Here is a 14,627-nt window from a genome sequence, read left to right as displayed (position 1 = left end):
CTATTACTGGCTCTGGGTACAATTAAATTACTTCTCCCACTACACAGAATTAATTTATTTTTCCTAAAGAAAAACAGCAAAGTTAGAAAGTGATACATTGGGCCCTATTTTAACGATCTAAAAGCACGGCAAGAAGCGCATGGAGCAGGTGCATTTAAGCGTGTCCAAATCCATTTAAGCTAGTTTGGCGGTGGAAAAAAGGGTTTGTGCACAGGGTATATGGTTCAGAAGGGTTGTACTTTGTGTATACCGCATTCTCTTTAACTCTTGTGTTGTCCTCGGGTCAAATTTGACCGGTTTACAAAACAGTCTATATCATAAAAGAACGTTGAAAAAAGTGACAAATGTTGAAAAAAAACTACAAAAAAAGCAGGAAATAACTCAACAAAAACGTTGAAAAAGTGACCAAAAAAATCTGAAAACAGTGACAAAAAAACATCAAAAACATTGGATAAAGCAACATTTTTTTTTTTTTTTAAATGACTAAAACATAAATAAAAAATGTCAAAAAGGTGACCAAAAAATAGGAATAAAATGAACAAAAACGTTGAGAAAAGTGTAGAAAAAGGACAACAAACTGTCAAATTTCAACCCAGAAAAACACAAAGTTGCACGTCAACGGGAAGAAAACACAAGGGTTAAATGCCAGAGGCATTGCTGTTATGATGGTGGATTTGCTGAGCAGGAGGGAGAGAAGAAACTGAGCTTTTCCTAGCCTGAAGTGAACACGTGTGGGCAGATCATATGATAGTACAATATCACATTGTAATTTTTTTTTTTTTTGATTCTTTTGCATGTGTGCTGCTGTGCGTCCATGTGACTAGGCTCGCATAGGTGCACTTTAATAAATAAAAAAAAATATTAAAATTACAAAAATAAAAAATTACAGTGAAATATCCACCATTGGGCCTGGCCTGGATAGCTCAGTTGGTAGAGCAGGCGCCCAAATACACGCAGTGGACCCCGGTTTGACTCCGACCTTGGCTCTTTGCTGCATGTCCTTCCCCCTCTCTCTCCATTTTCATTTCCTATCCAAAATAAAGGCTGAAAAAGCCTTTAAAAGCCAATAGCGTGATAACAATAAGCCAAGAATTCACCTGAACACACCTCCCTGTAAGACCAACACGCCCATGAGCGTAAAGATGGACGCAGGTGCATTTCCTATTCAAACGACGTGGACGGGTCTTAAAATAGCAAAGAAGCTCGCATCGGGCTTTAAACCGCGCTGCGCCGGGTCGCCGATAGGTCCAAGTAGCTCCATGAATGCTCCTCTTTTAAAGTTAAATCAATTACTTCTTATGTTAGTCTTTCACCAAAGAAACACTCTTCTAATTCCTTTTGCCTGACAGTATTTGTAACTTGGCCATTTCAGTATTTAATAATTATATGTTTCATGTGATTATCCACTTTGAAAAATGAGCATAGACAATTGGAGGACATTGTTCGCCTATAGTGAATACAGTCCCATTTCATGTCCGTCCGAGACGCACACTAAACTATTCTGTGGCTCTGTGAATATAATGAGTTGAGTTTATTTCCCGAACACAAATTAATTATCCATGGTTTGATGTCAGAAAGGCATTTGTCAGACATACACTGCAGCTTATTAGCATGGAGATCGCAGATGGGGCCTAATCATGGTATGGGCTTAACAGGCACATTGGTATGGATGTAGGTTTGGGTTAATCAGGCACGTGGTGCCTTCTGCAAGTCTTCATGAAAGATACAATTCTGATCAGTGAAAAAATTGTGTTTTCCTGATATATCTTAGGATGATAAAGGGCAATGACAACTGTCACAATATTCTACGGATGCTTACCAGTTCTGTGTATGCCTTAGTTAAGCTTACTCGTTGAATTCACATTTATGATGCCGTATGCAGTGGCAGGAAAAAATAAATAACTGAAGTATTGATATATTTGGTAATTTTGCTTCTGAATCCCAATCAGAAGGATTGTGTGCTCCAGATGCTGAACCGCAAACAACAGCTGAAGCTACAGAGAAACAAACAGGGATTGAACATTAGTGATTTTAAGATGTGTTGGTAGTCATATGAAGAGAAGCATTAGGGCCTACAGTAAACATGCAGCGCTTTGAAATGTCTGTCTGTTGATTTGCTGGTGTTGACAAGTTGTTGATGTGTGGAAAATAGTAAAAAGGAATAGATGCACTGGGAAAAATTGTAAATCCTGTGTAGCAGCGAGTTGTGTTATGTTCTTTTTCCCCCAGAATGTTTCCTTGGATCAGGGAAGCTCCAGAATCATGGTTGCAGCTGCCTTGTTAACTATTATGAACTAGGGGTGGGGGGGGGGGGGGGGGGTTGATAAAGCATAGTATTGTGATATTTTCAGTGGCAATACTGTATCCATACACAGGCGCCAAGTATCGATCTTTTAGTATATGTGTGTTGGTCAGTCTGTCTGCTTGACAAATAGAGAAAATGATCTTTTTAGATAAAACAGATGTTGACTAAGATTCTTTCACGGGAAATCATTTGAAATTGGGAAGAATTAGAAATTGGAAAAAAGGTTATAAATTGCAATATGATTAAAATCGCAATAATATCGTATCGGGGCATAAGTAACGTGATGATGACGTATCGGGAGGAGTCTGGTGATTCCCACCCCTAGTACAAATTCCTATTTTTTAATCACGTCTCCATTATCTTTTACTGTGACTGTTATGCCCACTATTCCTTAGACCTCCAACCAGCCCATCGGACACCGCCTACCAAGAGCCTGGGTCTGTCTGAGGAAGTTTTTCCTCGCCACTGTCGCACAGCTTGCTCTGGAGCAAGCTACTAGAACTGTTGGGTCCTTGTAAATGAGTGTTGTCTAGACCTACTCTATCTGTAAAATGTCTCGAGATAACTCTTCTTATGAGTTGATACTATTAATACAATTTAACTGAAATTAACAATATGCTGGTGATCCGCTGATGTTTGCAATCAAAAGAAAATTAAAATGATCCAGGCCACGCAAGCAGCACTTAAATTATCTGTGGGTATGTCCCCCGAGTGTCCCCCGATCTGCTTGTCATGACATCCCACCCAGCGTTTGGTGTACTGTTAGAGGTCTGATATTCATAACCATAACCGCGCTGCACTACTGAGTTTACAGTATGAGCAGCGTCGCTCTTGATGGCCGTCACATTAGGTGGGCTGGGAATGAGAAGACATCACCTGAGACACCAACTGAGCTGTTGCCACCGTGTGTGGCAACAGCCGGAACAGTCAGGGTGAAAGCTTTGGAGATTCACCCAAAACACTTGGCTGAGCTGCGCTATTTAATTGTTAGGTTGAATACTGTAATTATAAAACTGCCAGTCAAACATTGAGAGAGCAGAAGAAAACAATGAATCATGGGGTGGGGGATTACTTCATATGTGTTGGCGGTGTGAAGGTTGAAGGAATGAAACGATGAATAGGATCCCTTATCAGCGTTTTATTTCCTCTCCACTTCAAATTGCTTATTTGATGATTAGGCCTGCAAACGCCTCTGATCTTTTGTTTATTCCACCACTCATGTTAATTGCATTTGCTTTTCCCAAAGATAGCCTGTGACAAAAACTGACTCTTGTGCCCACAGCAGGTTTAATGAGCCCCCGGCTGCCATTGTTGCAGCTTAGACACAAAGTAACTGTGTTGAAACGCTTTGCTGTGTCAGGCTCAACAAAACTCTATCCCCTCGAGTGAGCCCCTTTCCACACTACTAGTTCGGCAGTACATGGGGCTTTCATTTAAGGTACAAATCCCATACACACCCTTTTGTGTGTAAGTGTGTGAATGTGTGTGTAAGTGGTTATATGGTTGTCCCTCCAGGCTCCTTCCCCTCATCAGTCGGTGCCAGGGGAGAGCTTGAAACATGACTCAATCACAGCGATCATACAGCCCTGAGAGATGACTGTCAGTCAGCGTCATTGTATAAAGGAAGGAAAATCTCATTTACATCTACAGACGCCTGCACCTCAGGTAATTTCTCTTTTACCTTACCTCCTTTTCATTAATGCATTATGTAAGAGTATATACTTTACACACAATATATTATATATAATATAATAGCAGTGGAGGACTGGACTAAGGGAAACATGGAGGTGTAGCAAATAGCAATAATATATGTTAACACAAACATAGCAAGAGACAATCATACTCATTTAGCTAAATCCTGTATGGGAATGTGAAGGATTTGTACGATGATGAATGGCAACAGATTCTACGAGTCAGACTCAAGACTTATTTTGGTGAGTATTTTATGTTTGTTAATCTGTTAAAGATTGAATGAATTTTGTAATGAAGTGGTAAAAAAGACATTTGTGTGGGTTATACTGATTTGGTCATCTTGACTCATGACATGCAGGAATAGTCTCCCAGTTCAAGAGTTATGAGCCAAAATGTTAAGTCCTTAATAGCCATACGGCCACCAAGGTCTGCCAAGAACGTTTTGAAATCTCCATGAAGAGACAAAAATAACATAAGCGACCAAATATGAACCAGTAGCTTATAGGAGCAATAAGTATTAGGGTTGACTCACCTCTTCCTGTGCTGTAATGTTGCAACTTGTCGCTGTACACCGCTTCTTTGGTGTATGCCCTTTTTCTAGGGAGCCATGGAGATTGAGAGAGAAGAGAGAGGAAAAAGAGAGAGAAGAGAGAGATGATTGGATGAAGGGAAATGTAAACAAGGCCTTAGTACTCTTCATGTTTCTCTGTATGGCCTGAAAAAGGATGTGGCTGAAATTGAATAAGTTGCAAAAGGTTAGCAGTGGCAAATGAAGTTTATGAAAATGAGCTGATTTTTAATTAGACCATGATAGGATCTCTCTGCTTTTCATCTGTCTCTTCTGCCTCAGCATCAAAAGAGCCTGGCCCGTTTGAAGAACACTTTACTTACTCAAAGTTGCACACAGCACTGCAGAAAATTTGACTTTCATACATCTAAAGCGGAGCAAGATAGGAATGTGACAACGTGACAAACTGCTGCAAAAATAAATTGACTTGACTTGAGTAAGTTAACAGGGCAACGTAGTAGTTGTTAGGTTCTCTATGGAGTCAAATATTCCATTTAAAATATGTCAACTTAGCTTTCCTTTCTGTCAAATTGACTGCTATTACTAAATGCTCTAGTAGCGTAAATGTAAGTAGCATGCATACTGTGTGATTGAACGTATGACCTGGGGATGTGTTTTTATTGCTATTACAGTCTCAAAAACATACCGTTTCAGTATTAAAGAAAGTCAGTAATCTTAAAATACAGTTTCCATGTAAATACCTGTTGAATTTTACTTTGACATGATGTATTATATGCTAAGTAGTCGTATGCAGTATGGTTAGATTGTGATTGAAAACTCTGCAATCCCTTACAATGTGCCGATTATTAGTAAATGGGGGGGCATGCAGGGCTTCTGTGTTGGATAGCATTGGGGTCATGTCATCATGTCCATCTAGTCTGGTTATCCCCAGACCAAGCCAAGCTCAACAGATTTGAGATTGAGCATTGGTCTGGCTGCTCTGTTTTTCCCTGCAGAAGAGGCGGGACCTATGGGTATAGTTCAAATGACTCAATGATGACGCAATTGGATAGTCCTTCAACCAATCAGACAAACGATCCGGGTGATGTAGAAGCGACAGCGGCATCAACAGGTTTGCTGCGCTTCAATGGCGTTTGGTGACCGCTATGTTGAAAATGAACAAGAAGCTGCATGGTCGCTTCTCTGTCGTCATCGTGTTAAACCCACCAATAGCGCGCTAGGTAGATAAGCCAGTTTGTGATTGGTTCCCGCAAAATTGTGAATTGAAGCAGGAGAATTAAACGTGCAGGTTTCCAGACCGATCTGCAGGGCGAAATCTATCCCTGGCAAAGTGGGCGCGGTAAACCTAGTCTACTGTCCACCCGCTTCAGGGGAGAAAATAATTAGGAGCATGAAAAGTAGCACAATTTTAAAACAATGGAGTCACAAACTTTGCAGCAGCTTCGACATGTATTGCGAGAGATGGAAAAAGGGAGAGGTGGTTACCTGCTGCACACGATGGAGATAGCGATAAGGGAAACAATGAAGACCACTCCTGCTGCCGCTGACCCCGCAATCAGAGGAAGCTGTTCCCTCAGCTCAGACTTGAAGTCATCTGTGTCACACAAAGAGAAAGGCAGATGGACGGACATTGAGAACGCCTTATGTTTAGAGCTTAAGGAGCATGGCTGTGTGTTTTTATGGAGGTGTGTATGCGAGTGTGTGTTTGGGAGGTAAAGAGTGAAGAAGAGGCAGAGCAGAATGGTTAGACTGGGTGTAATGATGGATAAAGAAAACATATAAATCTATGCAGCCCGGCGCTGACTGAAATCCGGTGAGCTTTAAAAAGACTGACTGACAGGTTGTGTTTGATAAACCAGTAGACAGACAGAGTGATGGAGACGCATAAAACGCACGGTGAGAAAGAGCAAAGGGGGCTGTCAGAAACAAGCCGACAAGAAAGTGCACCTTGGAATGTTTTTTTCTCAGGTGTCGTCTACTGCCAATCACACGCGTAGCCCGAAAAAGCTTAATGTACAAAGCTGGGGCGGGCTGGTAGTAGTTCTGAGCACAGCATAAATGCCTGTGACTTTGGTATCAGCAAACACTGTAGTTAAAGCAATGCACGATTTAGCATGCTGCAGGCAAATCAGCAGCTTCTAAATCCAATCCCCCGTGTAGAATGGGCCTATTGGATTAAAGTGATAAAAGAAGAACTAATGCATCTTCCAAGCAGTGTGAGAGCCGGGATATATGAGGAAACTCACTGTGACAGGAATTGCTCACTCTTTTAAGTTGCACATTTATCAAGTACATTTTAAAGCAAACAGTGTGAATGATGTTCCTGCTTCTCAAGCTTCCAGGCAGTCCTACTGTTCTCTTTTGATGCATATTAGGCGCGATGGGTCCAGGCAAATCTCCTCGCTTCACCTATATGAGAATGGTGATTTTCACTGACAGCCAGAAATCACACAGCTACCTGTCCCAGTGCTAAATAGACTACTATTACAGCCAGTTACTAAACAGGGCCTCAGCCTATTAGAAAACTGGAGAACTGTAACATCCTGTAACCCTACTGATTGAGCAATCAACTCTTTTTCATCACACCTGTCAATCAAGTGTGTTTGCGTGTGTGTGTGTGTGTGTGTAGAAGTGGCAAAAGGACACCCAGTGGAGCTGTGTGAAAACGTGCCGACATGAAGACAAAAGGGATTATATGTGTTGTGGAAAGACATGGAGGGAGAGCAGCGGTTGGGAGGCGAGGTGGTGTCTTTGTGAGATAGCGGAGCGGCTTGACAGGGGGAAGAGGAGACCGGCAGAGGGGCAGGAGGTGGAGCCGTGGGTGTGATTGTCAGCAGTTCTCTAGCGTCTGCTGCTAATTGCCTTGGCGAATGTCGTGCTATGGCAGCAAGCCAATGGATGAACTGAACAAACAGTGTTTGTGTGAGCAAGCGTAAAGCGCGTGCACACGGTTGAGGGAAAGATGATTTGCGACCGTGAGGGTGATGCAAAGGGGCCATGACTGTGCCACTACATCGGCTCTGCTCAGGTAAATAGCCGCAATGATCATCACCTTCATCATAATTATCATTATTATTAAGGTTCCCATTTCCCCCTCCCTCAAGATCATCACCGTGTTACTCATTGTTATCGTCTTAATCACCAGCATGCAATGTGGAAATGTCACTCTTGTCTTTGATGCATTATGAGCTATGGCCACGTGTGCATAGTAGGCCAGAAGTCCAGACAGAGGCACATGAAAGCAGCGCTTTAGCAAATATTGTGAACTTTATCAAATCAAATGTTTAATCCATCCAGTCTAAATCATGCTGTATTGATTTTAGCTCTGATTTTACTGCCTGGCAAGTATATGAAAAAAATATTAAGAAATGATATGCAATGGCATCACCACCAACCCTGCACTCGTATACACCTCCTTGCACTTACACTAATAAACTTAGTTTCACAACCTTGCCAGTGTAGCAGGTGTTGCGGCTCCTCTTCAGCCCCTTCCCTCTCCAACAATCCAGCCTTTCACCCCTCCCATGGCAAAAAAATTAATCTCATCAACTTCTAATCACAGCTATGCATTCTGGGATGGCTCTCCAGCAACAGAAGGGCCGGGTGAAAAACCAATTAGCTAAGCATTTTGGATCAAGCACAGTTAGTTGCACAAACAAAAGACACTCAGCGTTCTTGATATTCAAAGCACCCCCCCCCCCCCCCCCCCCCCCCCCCCCCCCCCCCCCCCCCACACACACACACACACACACACACACACACACACACACACACACACACTCAAACCTGACCGTGAAGGAAATTAATTTAGCCGTAGAAATAGAAGTGCAATCAAACATTACGGTTCCCCTCTATCTCACCTACTAATAACAATGCAACAACAAATACAAAGAGTGACAAGAGTGTTAGAAAGAGTAAGGGTGTATGTGTTTCTGTGTGTGTGTGTGTGTTTGTGTGTGTGTGTGTGTGTGAGAGAGAGAGAGACACAGAGAGAGCTGTTTCTCCTGGCTCGACTATCCTTACCATCTGTGAGGGTTTGGAAGCACATCTTGCTGCTGTCTTTGCCAAAGCCAGCCACAGTCCGGGCCCGCACCTGTACCACATAGACTGTACCCGGTCTGAGGCCCTCCACGCGCGCAGTGTTAGTTTGGCTTCGCAAGATGGTGGAGTTAATCTCTGCATGGTCCTAAAAGGGGCAGCAGACACAGGGAAAACAGGTTAAAGATGAGAAGATGACAGCCAGAAGCTGTTTAACCGCACAGTTAAGAAAACAAGACTCGGTGGTAGAAGCAGCAGTTTGACAGTGAGACAACTTATCAAGGATCGTATATTAAGGATATATCATTAAGAACGTGGAGTAAATTTGGAGGAACTCAGTTAAGGCTGTATACTGTAGTTGTAAACCGGAAAAATACAGGAAATCTAGATTCCTTTCGATAAACATTTACAGAGGACAGATGAAAACAGTGGATACGCACATTAAAACACACACACACACACACACACACACACACACACACGCAAGCAAGCAGACCACTCACACAAACACACTTTCCATACAGTCGCACACAAGATGGTAATTAAAGGCAATGATTTCTCGCGAATTACAAAGAGCTATAGGTTTTTCTGAAAAGTAATTGAACAGCATTACATATTTGTCTCTTCATATGTGCTTTATTAGGCAGTTTAATTATTGCAAGTAGAAGAAGAAGTTTGAAAATTACATCCTCGTGTTTCATTGTCTGAAGTAGGTTGCTTTTTAAATATGACGGCAGGCCAGTTCCACCTACAGAAAACCCATTTTATTTTTTCATTAAAGGGAACGCTATTAAAATCCTCGGTGGATAATGCTGTTTGTCGTAACATTCTATCTATGTGTTGCCTTACTTTCCATGCCCTGTTTTAATATTTGAACATATGTTTAGATCCTCCCAAAAGTCATATTTCCACGTGCATTTATGTATGCATGCATACAAACAGCCACCCATTACTAAATGTAAATGAGCGTGGGACCTGCCGCTCAGATCTTGGATCTCAGTATTTCTCTCTCCAGGCTCAAGAGAGACAGTGTGCTGCAGTGAAGTTTAGGGTTTTCTGGAGGTATCTGTTACAGGGGATCAGTAATTACTTAGGCCTGTCGCCTTCCTATAACCCAGAGTGAAAATGACAGCCAGAAAATAAGATTGCACCTACGTTACACCCACCACTGCAGGCTGCTGATAGCTCAATGCAGACATACTGTACAGAGGGAGGGAGGGGCAATTGAAAGTAAAGGGGCAAAAATCCCTTTCAGTAAAACAGTGTAAATAGAAACAGGCTTTGTTTTTTTTGGTAAACAAACTGTTGTTTAATGCTGGACTACATCCTATAGTACACATTTGACTGCTCTGAGAACATACAGTATGACTAACAAATCTGAGTGTAGTGTGGAAAAGGTAGATAGGCAAAGAGGAAGCAAGGGAGGGAGGAGGAGGATGAGGACGAGGAGGAGGAGGAGGATGATGGCAGGAAGCGATAAGAAACTCGAGGCAGAAGCAACCCACATCGAAATCATTATCCAATCTGATTGGTGTAATTGAATCATTCCGGTTGCTCCGTCATTGAACAGACGAAGCAACCCCACATAATGATGTGTGCAATCACATTAGCTCTTATTGGACACTCTGGGCTTGATGAAGACAAATGTTTGGGCTTGGGATGGTACAGCATCGCACTAACAGGCTTTCGTTCTATCTGTGAAAGGAGAGAGATGTTTGTAAATGGAAGGCTGAATGTAACATGGTTAGAGAGTTTAATCATCTTGCAGACCTTTTGTGCATTAGATCACACAATCTGTCATCTCTCCAAAGGAATGCGTAAAAATGCTTAAAAGAATTCTGAAACTCGACTTTAAAGAGGCAATTTGAGCATTTGAAAGAGCTGCAGATGACATGAAGTCCCACAACAAACTGGAAGCATAGTCACCTATTAATCTGGTGTAAGACATGGTTGAGTGCACATGGACCACTCAGGGTCAGAACTTGCCTCCTTCTGCCATCAGTCTTTGTGCATTTCTCAAGAAAACACCCCCATCTTTTGAGTTTGAATGGGGGTCAGGTGAGAAGACAGATGGCAAACCGCCAATGAGGGACAATCACTTGAGTCAGAATCAGCTAGGAATGGCCCTTTCATGCTGCCAGTCAAATAGAGATTGTGTGACACACACATACACACCCACATCTGCCTCTTAAAAATGAGCTGGCATTTGGCACTCCAGCAGGTTAGGGGATAGCCAATAAAAAGCCATGCCAGGAGGGACTTTCAGCCACGAGAGCTCCTCTCCTGCTGCCAGTCAAATGGGGATTATGAGGACCACACCCCAACTTGCTAAATAAAGACAGAGTTGCAGGTGGGATGGCAGATGGCAGAGCAGCCAATCAAACGCATTGCCAGGGGTGACAGGCAGCAAGCGCTGCAGGGAGTTTGGTTTCTTTAGCACTGAGGAAAATCCCCAAAATAAGCTTAGCGAGAATGCTCTTCCTAACACATGTTGTTAGTAAAGGTGTGCAATGGCCTACTCACAATACCTGGACTTTGAACCACATTGAGAACTGAAACTGAGCTAATGTGGACATATTTAATTGGGCCCATTTTAAAGGTTTGACAACATTTACGTGATCCACTACATAAGCACTGGATCCATTTCCAACTGAAAATTTCTTACCAATCTTCATTGTGCTGCTTTTTTCTTGTTGTTGTGTTTTTTGGAGGTGGCGGGGGCATTACTGTTCTGGATACACCAATATATTATATGTGATATTCGGCTATGACAATATCCTGACTTGAAATTAATTTTGTGTGTGTGTGTGTGTGTGTGTGTGTGTGTGTTTGTGTTTTTTATTTATATTTTCAAAAAATGACAACCACCCAACATGGACAACATGGCCGCCCGGCAAAGACCGACATTGTGGATACTGTGTGTCCTCTTCACAGGCTCACACACATGCACACATGAAACTACACACACACACACGCACGCACGCACACACACACACACACGCACGCACGCACGCACACACACACACACACACACGGAAAGGGGGAGGGAAGGGGAAAAAGAAGAAAACATTCTAATACTGTTTGTAAATTGGTAATTAATGAAAAAATGGTCTCCCATTAATGGTAAAATTACAATCTATTGCCTACGGTAAAACAAAAATAAATAAAGGGGAGAAATATGAGCTTACAATTTAGATCTCAGGGACTAGATTAGTCTCATTACCAAATGCAAAAAAATACCATTATCTCATGAGTTCTAATCTAAAATGAAAATGGTAATTATTTTGCATGGAAATACAATGGTGATAAAAATCCAAAACTTAAGACCGTTTAAGCCGCTTAATCGTTTTGGTAAATAAAAAAACTGAAATTATGCACAAACAAATGATATCACAATACGCAACAAAATAAAAAAAATGAAAAGATTTCCAGCCCCAACACTAGTGAGCATGGTAAGAGAGAGGTGAGAAGGATAATCTTATCTACACTAAAAGTTTAATGGAGAATGTATTGGCTTCAGCGCTTTCAGTTGGTTGTTCTTGTTCTTTGCAGCCAGGTCCTTTTAAGATGACTCTTAGTACGTGTTATGTTCACCTGGAGCCTAACAATGAGGTCTTAGCGGCTGGGGTGGGAGACAAACAAAGAAGGAGAGAAGAAAGGAGTCGGAAATGTGAAAACCCTTGCTGGGGGACTGAGGGAGTGCTGCACAAGTCCTGCGTTTCACAGGTTACATTACAAATCTAAACCTGTCTGTACAACACCTGTGTGTGTCTCCACACACAAGTGTCGGTGTTGTGGTCGACTCTGAAAGCTGGCAAGGAGGTAAGAAAAGAATAATAAATACTTTATCCTGGCAGCTCTTCTAAGGAATTGCTAATTGTATTGAAAGTAGAATGGGGATTTCAGAGTGCCAAAAATGCAGATGGTGCTACGGCCAGCATGGTGCAGATCTCAGTGACATGCTGTAAACTTGTATGTGCCCCTGACTTTCCCACATTGCTGCATGACTTGTTATCATCCAGAATGGATGCACCTGAACTACTGCTGACACTCACACACAAACACCGACACAAGCTTACACACACATATGCACACACCCTCTTTTTGGACACCAACACACACAGAGCCATCAGTTACCAGAGCCAGTGGCGGCTCTGCTCCAGCCTTAATGGAAGGCCTGACCTCCGCTATGCTGAGTTATTTCCACCCTCCCCAAATTTTCAGGCAACTCGAGGAAAGAGGGTATGAGAAAAATGGAGCGACAGGCAGCATGGGATTCTACTTTTTTTGCTGAAAAACTTTAATTCATTTCATTTTGCTTTCCAATTTACAAGGTCCCAGGACTACTTACTCTGTAATGAGAAGGTGGGTTGAGAAAGGGAGTGAAGCCTGTTGAGAGGACAGCCTCCAGCATTCACTACAGCTTTTAGGTGAAACTGTGAAAATGCAATCTTTTTAAGTCATGTCCCTTTCCTTCATGTAACTGCAGCCTAAACAGCCACTGTACAGCCATGGGGTAAATCCTGTCTGTAAGTATTGCAAACAGTTTTTGAGTGGTTTGGCACCTTAAGCATTGAAACAAATTAAACTGTGTACGTAAAACATGTCATCCATGTGTATGTCATGATGTGCCTGGTGAACTACCTTCATTTGAATAAAAAGGGTACCATCTTGAAACATCGCATCCAGTTCTTCTTCATATGCTTACATCACCATAGGGCGTTCCGGAGGCCCAAGAGTCAAAGTCACACATGTTTTAGACTATGTCCATAGTCTAAAACCGTGTGTGGACCTGTTTCCCATGACAACGTATTTTATTACTCCCTCACAAAACAACTTCAATTACTTGAAAAAAATGTGTTCTTGTGTCAACAACAATTAGTTGGGAGCAGGTTGACGGCTAAAAACTACAAAATGTAATGTTAAAGGTTGGTAACTATTTCCAATATGGGCTCTGAAAAAGGAGCGAAAAATATCATGTCATCTGAACGCTGGTGTAATCCCGTAAAAAAAGTCCACCACTTCATTTCATTGGTTCTCCACTTTGAGAAATGCCTTCTTGCCCCGCTGTGTGTCATTATGGAACCCACGCAACTTTTAGGAAAGGCCTGCCCTTCAATAGCATTCACACGCAACTACTGGCCAGGCGTCCATGCTCACGCAAGCAAAGAGAAACTATTTGAATGTTGTTTTATGATTACACTGATTTAATGTTCAACACAGAGTGTGGCAATGCCATGCTGCTGGAGAAGTTGCTCTAGTAAATGGGTGTGGGGAGCTTCCTGTGAGACATAGTGTACAGAGAGACAGCTTACTGCTGAGCTAAGGACGAGCTGACTGTGCCAGGCACGCTGAGACAATCAACTCCAAAACCCTAACAGTGTGACTACTCTCAGATTAATGCAAGCATTGGGAAAATGCATAAAAGAAGAAGGTGTGCATAGCAAGTCAATTTTTATTTAAAAAGCCAATTTTTTAGGGATTTATAACACAGTCGATAAGTTCCCTATAGCTCTGGGTAAAGCTGGGATTGTGTGATAGACATGATGTGAGACATCCCTCTATAATTGCGTTTTATGACCAAAAGGCTGTTAAGCTTTCCAACAAAGCGTTGCTGCCAAAGACTAAACACTGAGATATCGTATTGCAAGGATGTATTCCTCCACACATAAAATACAAGTAGCACTGCAGTTACCATATGTAAAGTTACTTTGTGAGTCGAGATAAGGCTCACCCCCTCTCTGTCAATGTGAAGCAAACAAATCCCTTCCCCTCAAACCACAATGAAAATGCCCACCACCTACAATTTAAATGCACAATATAATAATCGATAAATAAAATAAATGAGACCATAAATAACATACACTATGTGGCTCTTACAAAGGCCAAATCCTCACTTTAGGACTGTGTTAAACTTCCAGATTTTGTAGATGTCTCAAGCATTCAGAGAATCAATGGAGAGCTGGCAGGACTGACCTTGATAGAATGCAATTATATCCCTGCTCCCCTATGTGCGACAAGCAGGCTAAACATGCATGGGAGTAACCCCAGCCAGCCTGTGTG

At 42.2% G+C, this 14,627-nt stretch overlaps 1 protein-coding gene and 1 long non-coding RNA gene across 4 annotated transcripts in view; both read right to left on the bottom strand.

Moving 5' to 3' along the window:
* LOC117953612 (ephrin type-B receptor 1-B) overlaps positions 1-14,627 on the bottom strand; it is a 168,103-nt gene that overhangs the window by 28,930 nt on the left and 124,546 nt on the right. For all 3 annotated transcript variants that reach the window (XR_004658649.1, XM_034886790.1, XM_034886791.1), the window contains exons 7-9: positions 8,550-8,712; positions 6,012-6,120; positions 4,530-4,594 (exon numbers count right to left, since the gene is read on the bottom strand). Coding sequence is in view for 2 of the 3 variants with exons in the window: in XM_034886790.1 (XP_034742681.1) it covers positions 4,530-4,594; positions 6,012-6,120; positions 8,550-8,712 (337 nt within the window). In the remaining variant the exon portion in view is untranslated. The remainder of the gene's footprint in view (positions 1-4,529; positions 4,595-6,011; positions 6,121-8,549; positions 8,713-14,627) is intronic.
* LOC117953697 lies at positions 11,176-14,441 on the bottom strand. The gene is made up of 3 exons (XR_004658658.1): positions 14,347-14,441; positions 12,660-12,664; positions 11,176-11,187 (listed from the first exon to the last, which is right to left on the bottom strand). It is a non-coding gene; the product is annotated as an uncharacterized LOC117953697 (long non-coding RNA).

The sequence above is a fragment of the Etheostoma cragini genome, chromosome 12 (genome assembly GCF_013103735.1).
Source record: "Etheostoma cragini isolate CJK2018 chromosome 12, CSU_Ecrag_1.0, whole genome shotgun sequence".
Classification (NCBI taxonomy): domain Eukaryota; kingdom Metazoa; phylum Chordata; class Actinopteri; order Perciformes; family Percidae; genus Etheostoma; species Etheostoma cragini.
The sequence above is the reverse complement of the archived record's forward strand: the minus strand, read 5'-3'. Positions and strand labels throughout refer to the sequence as shown.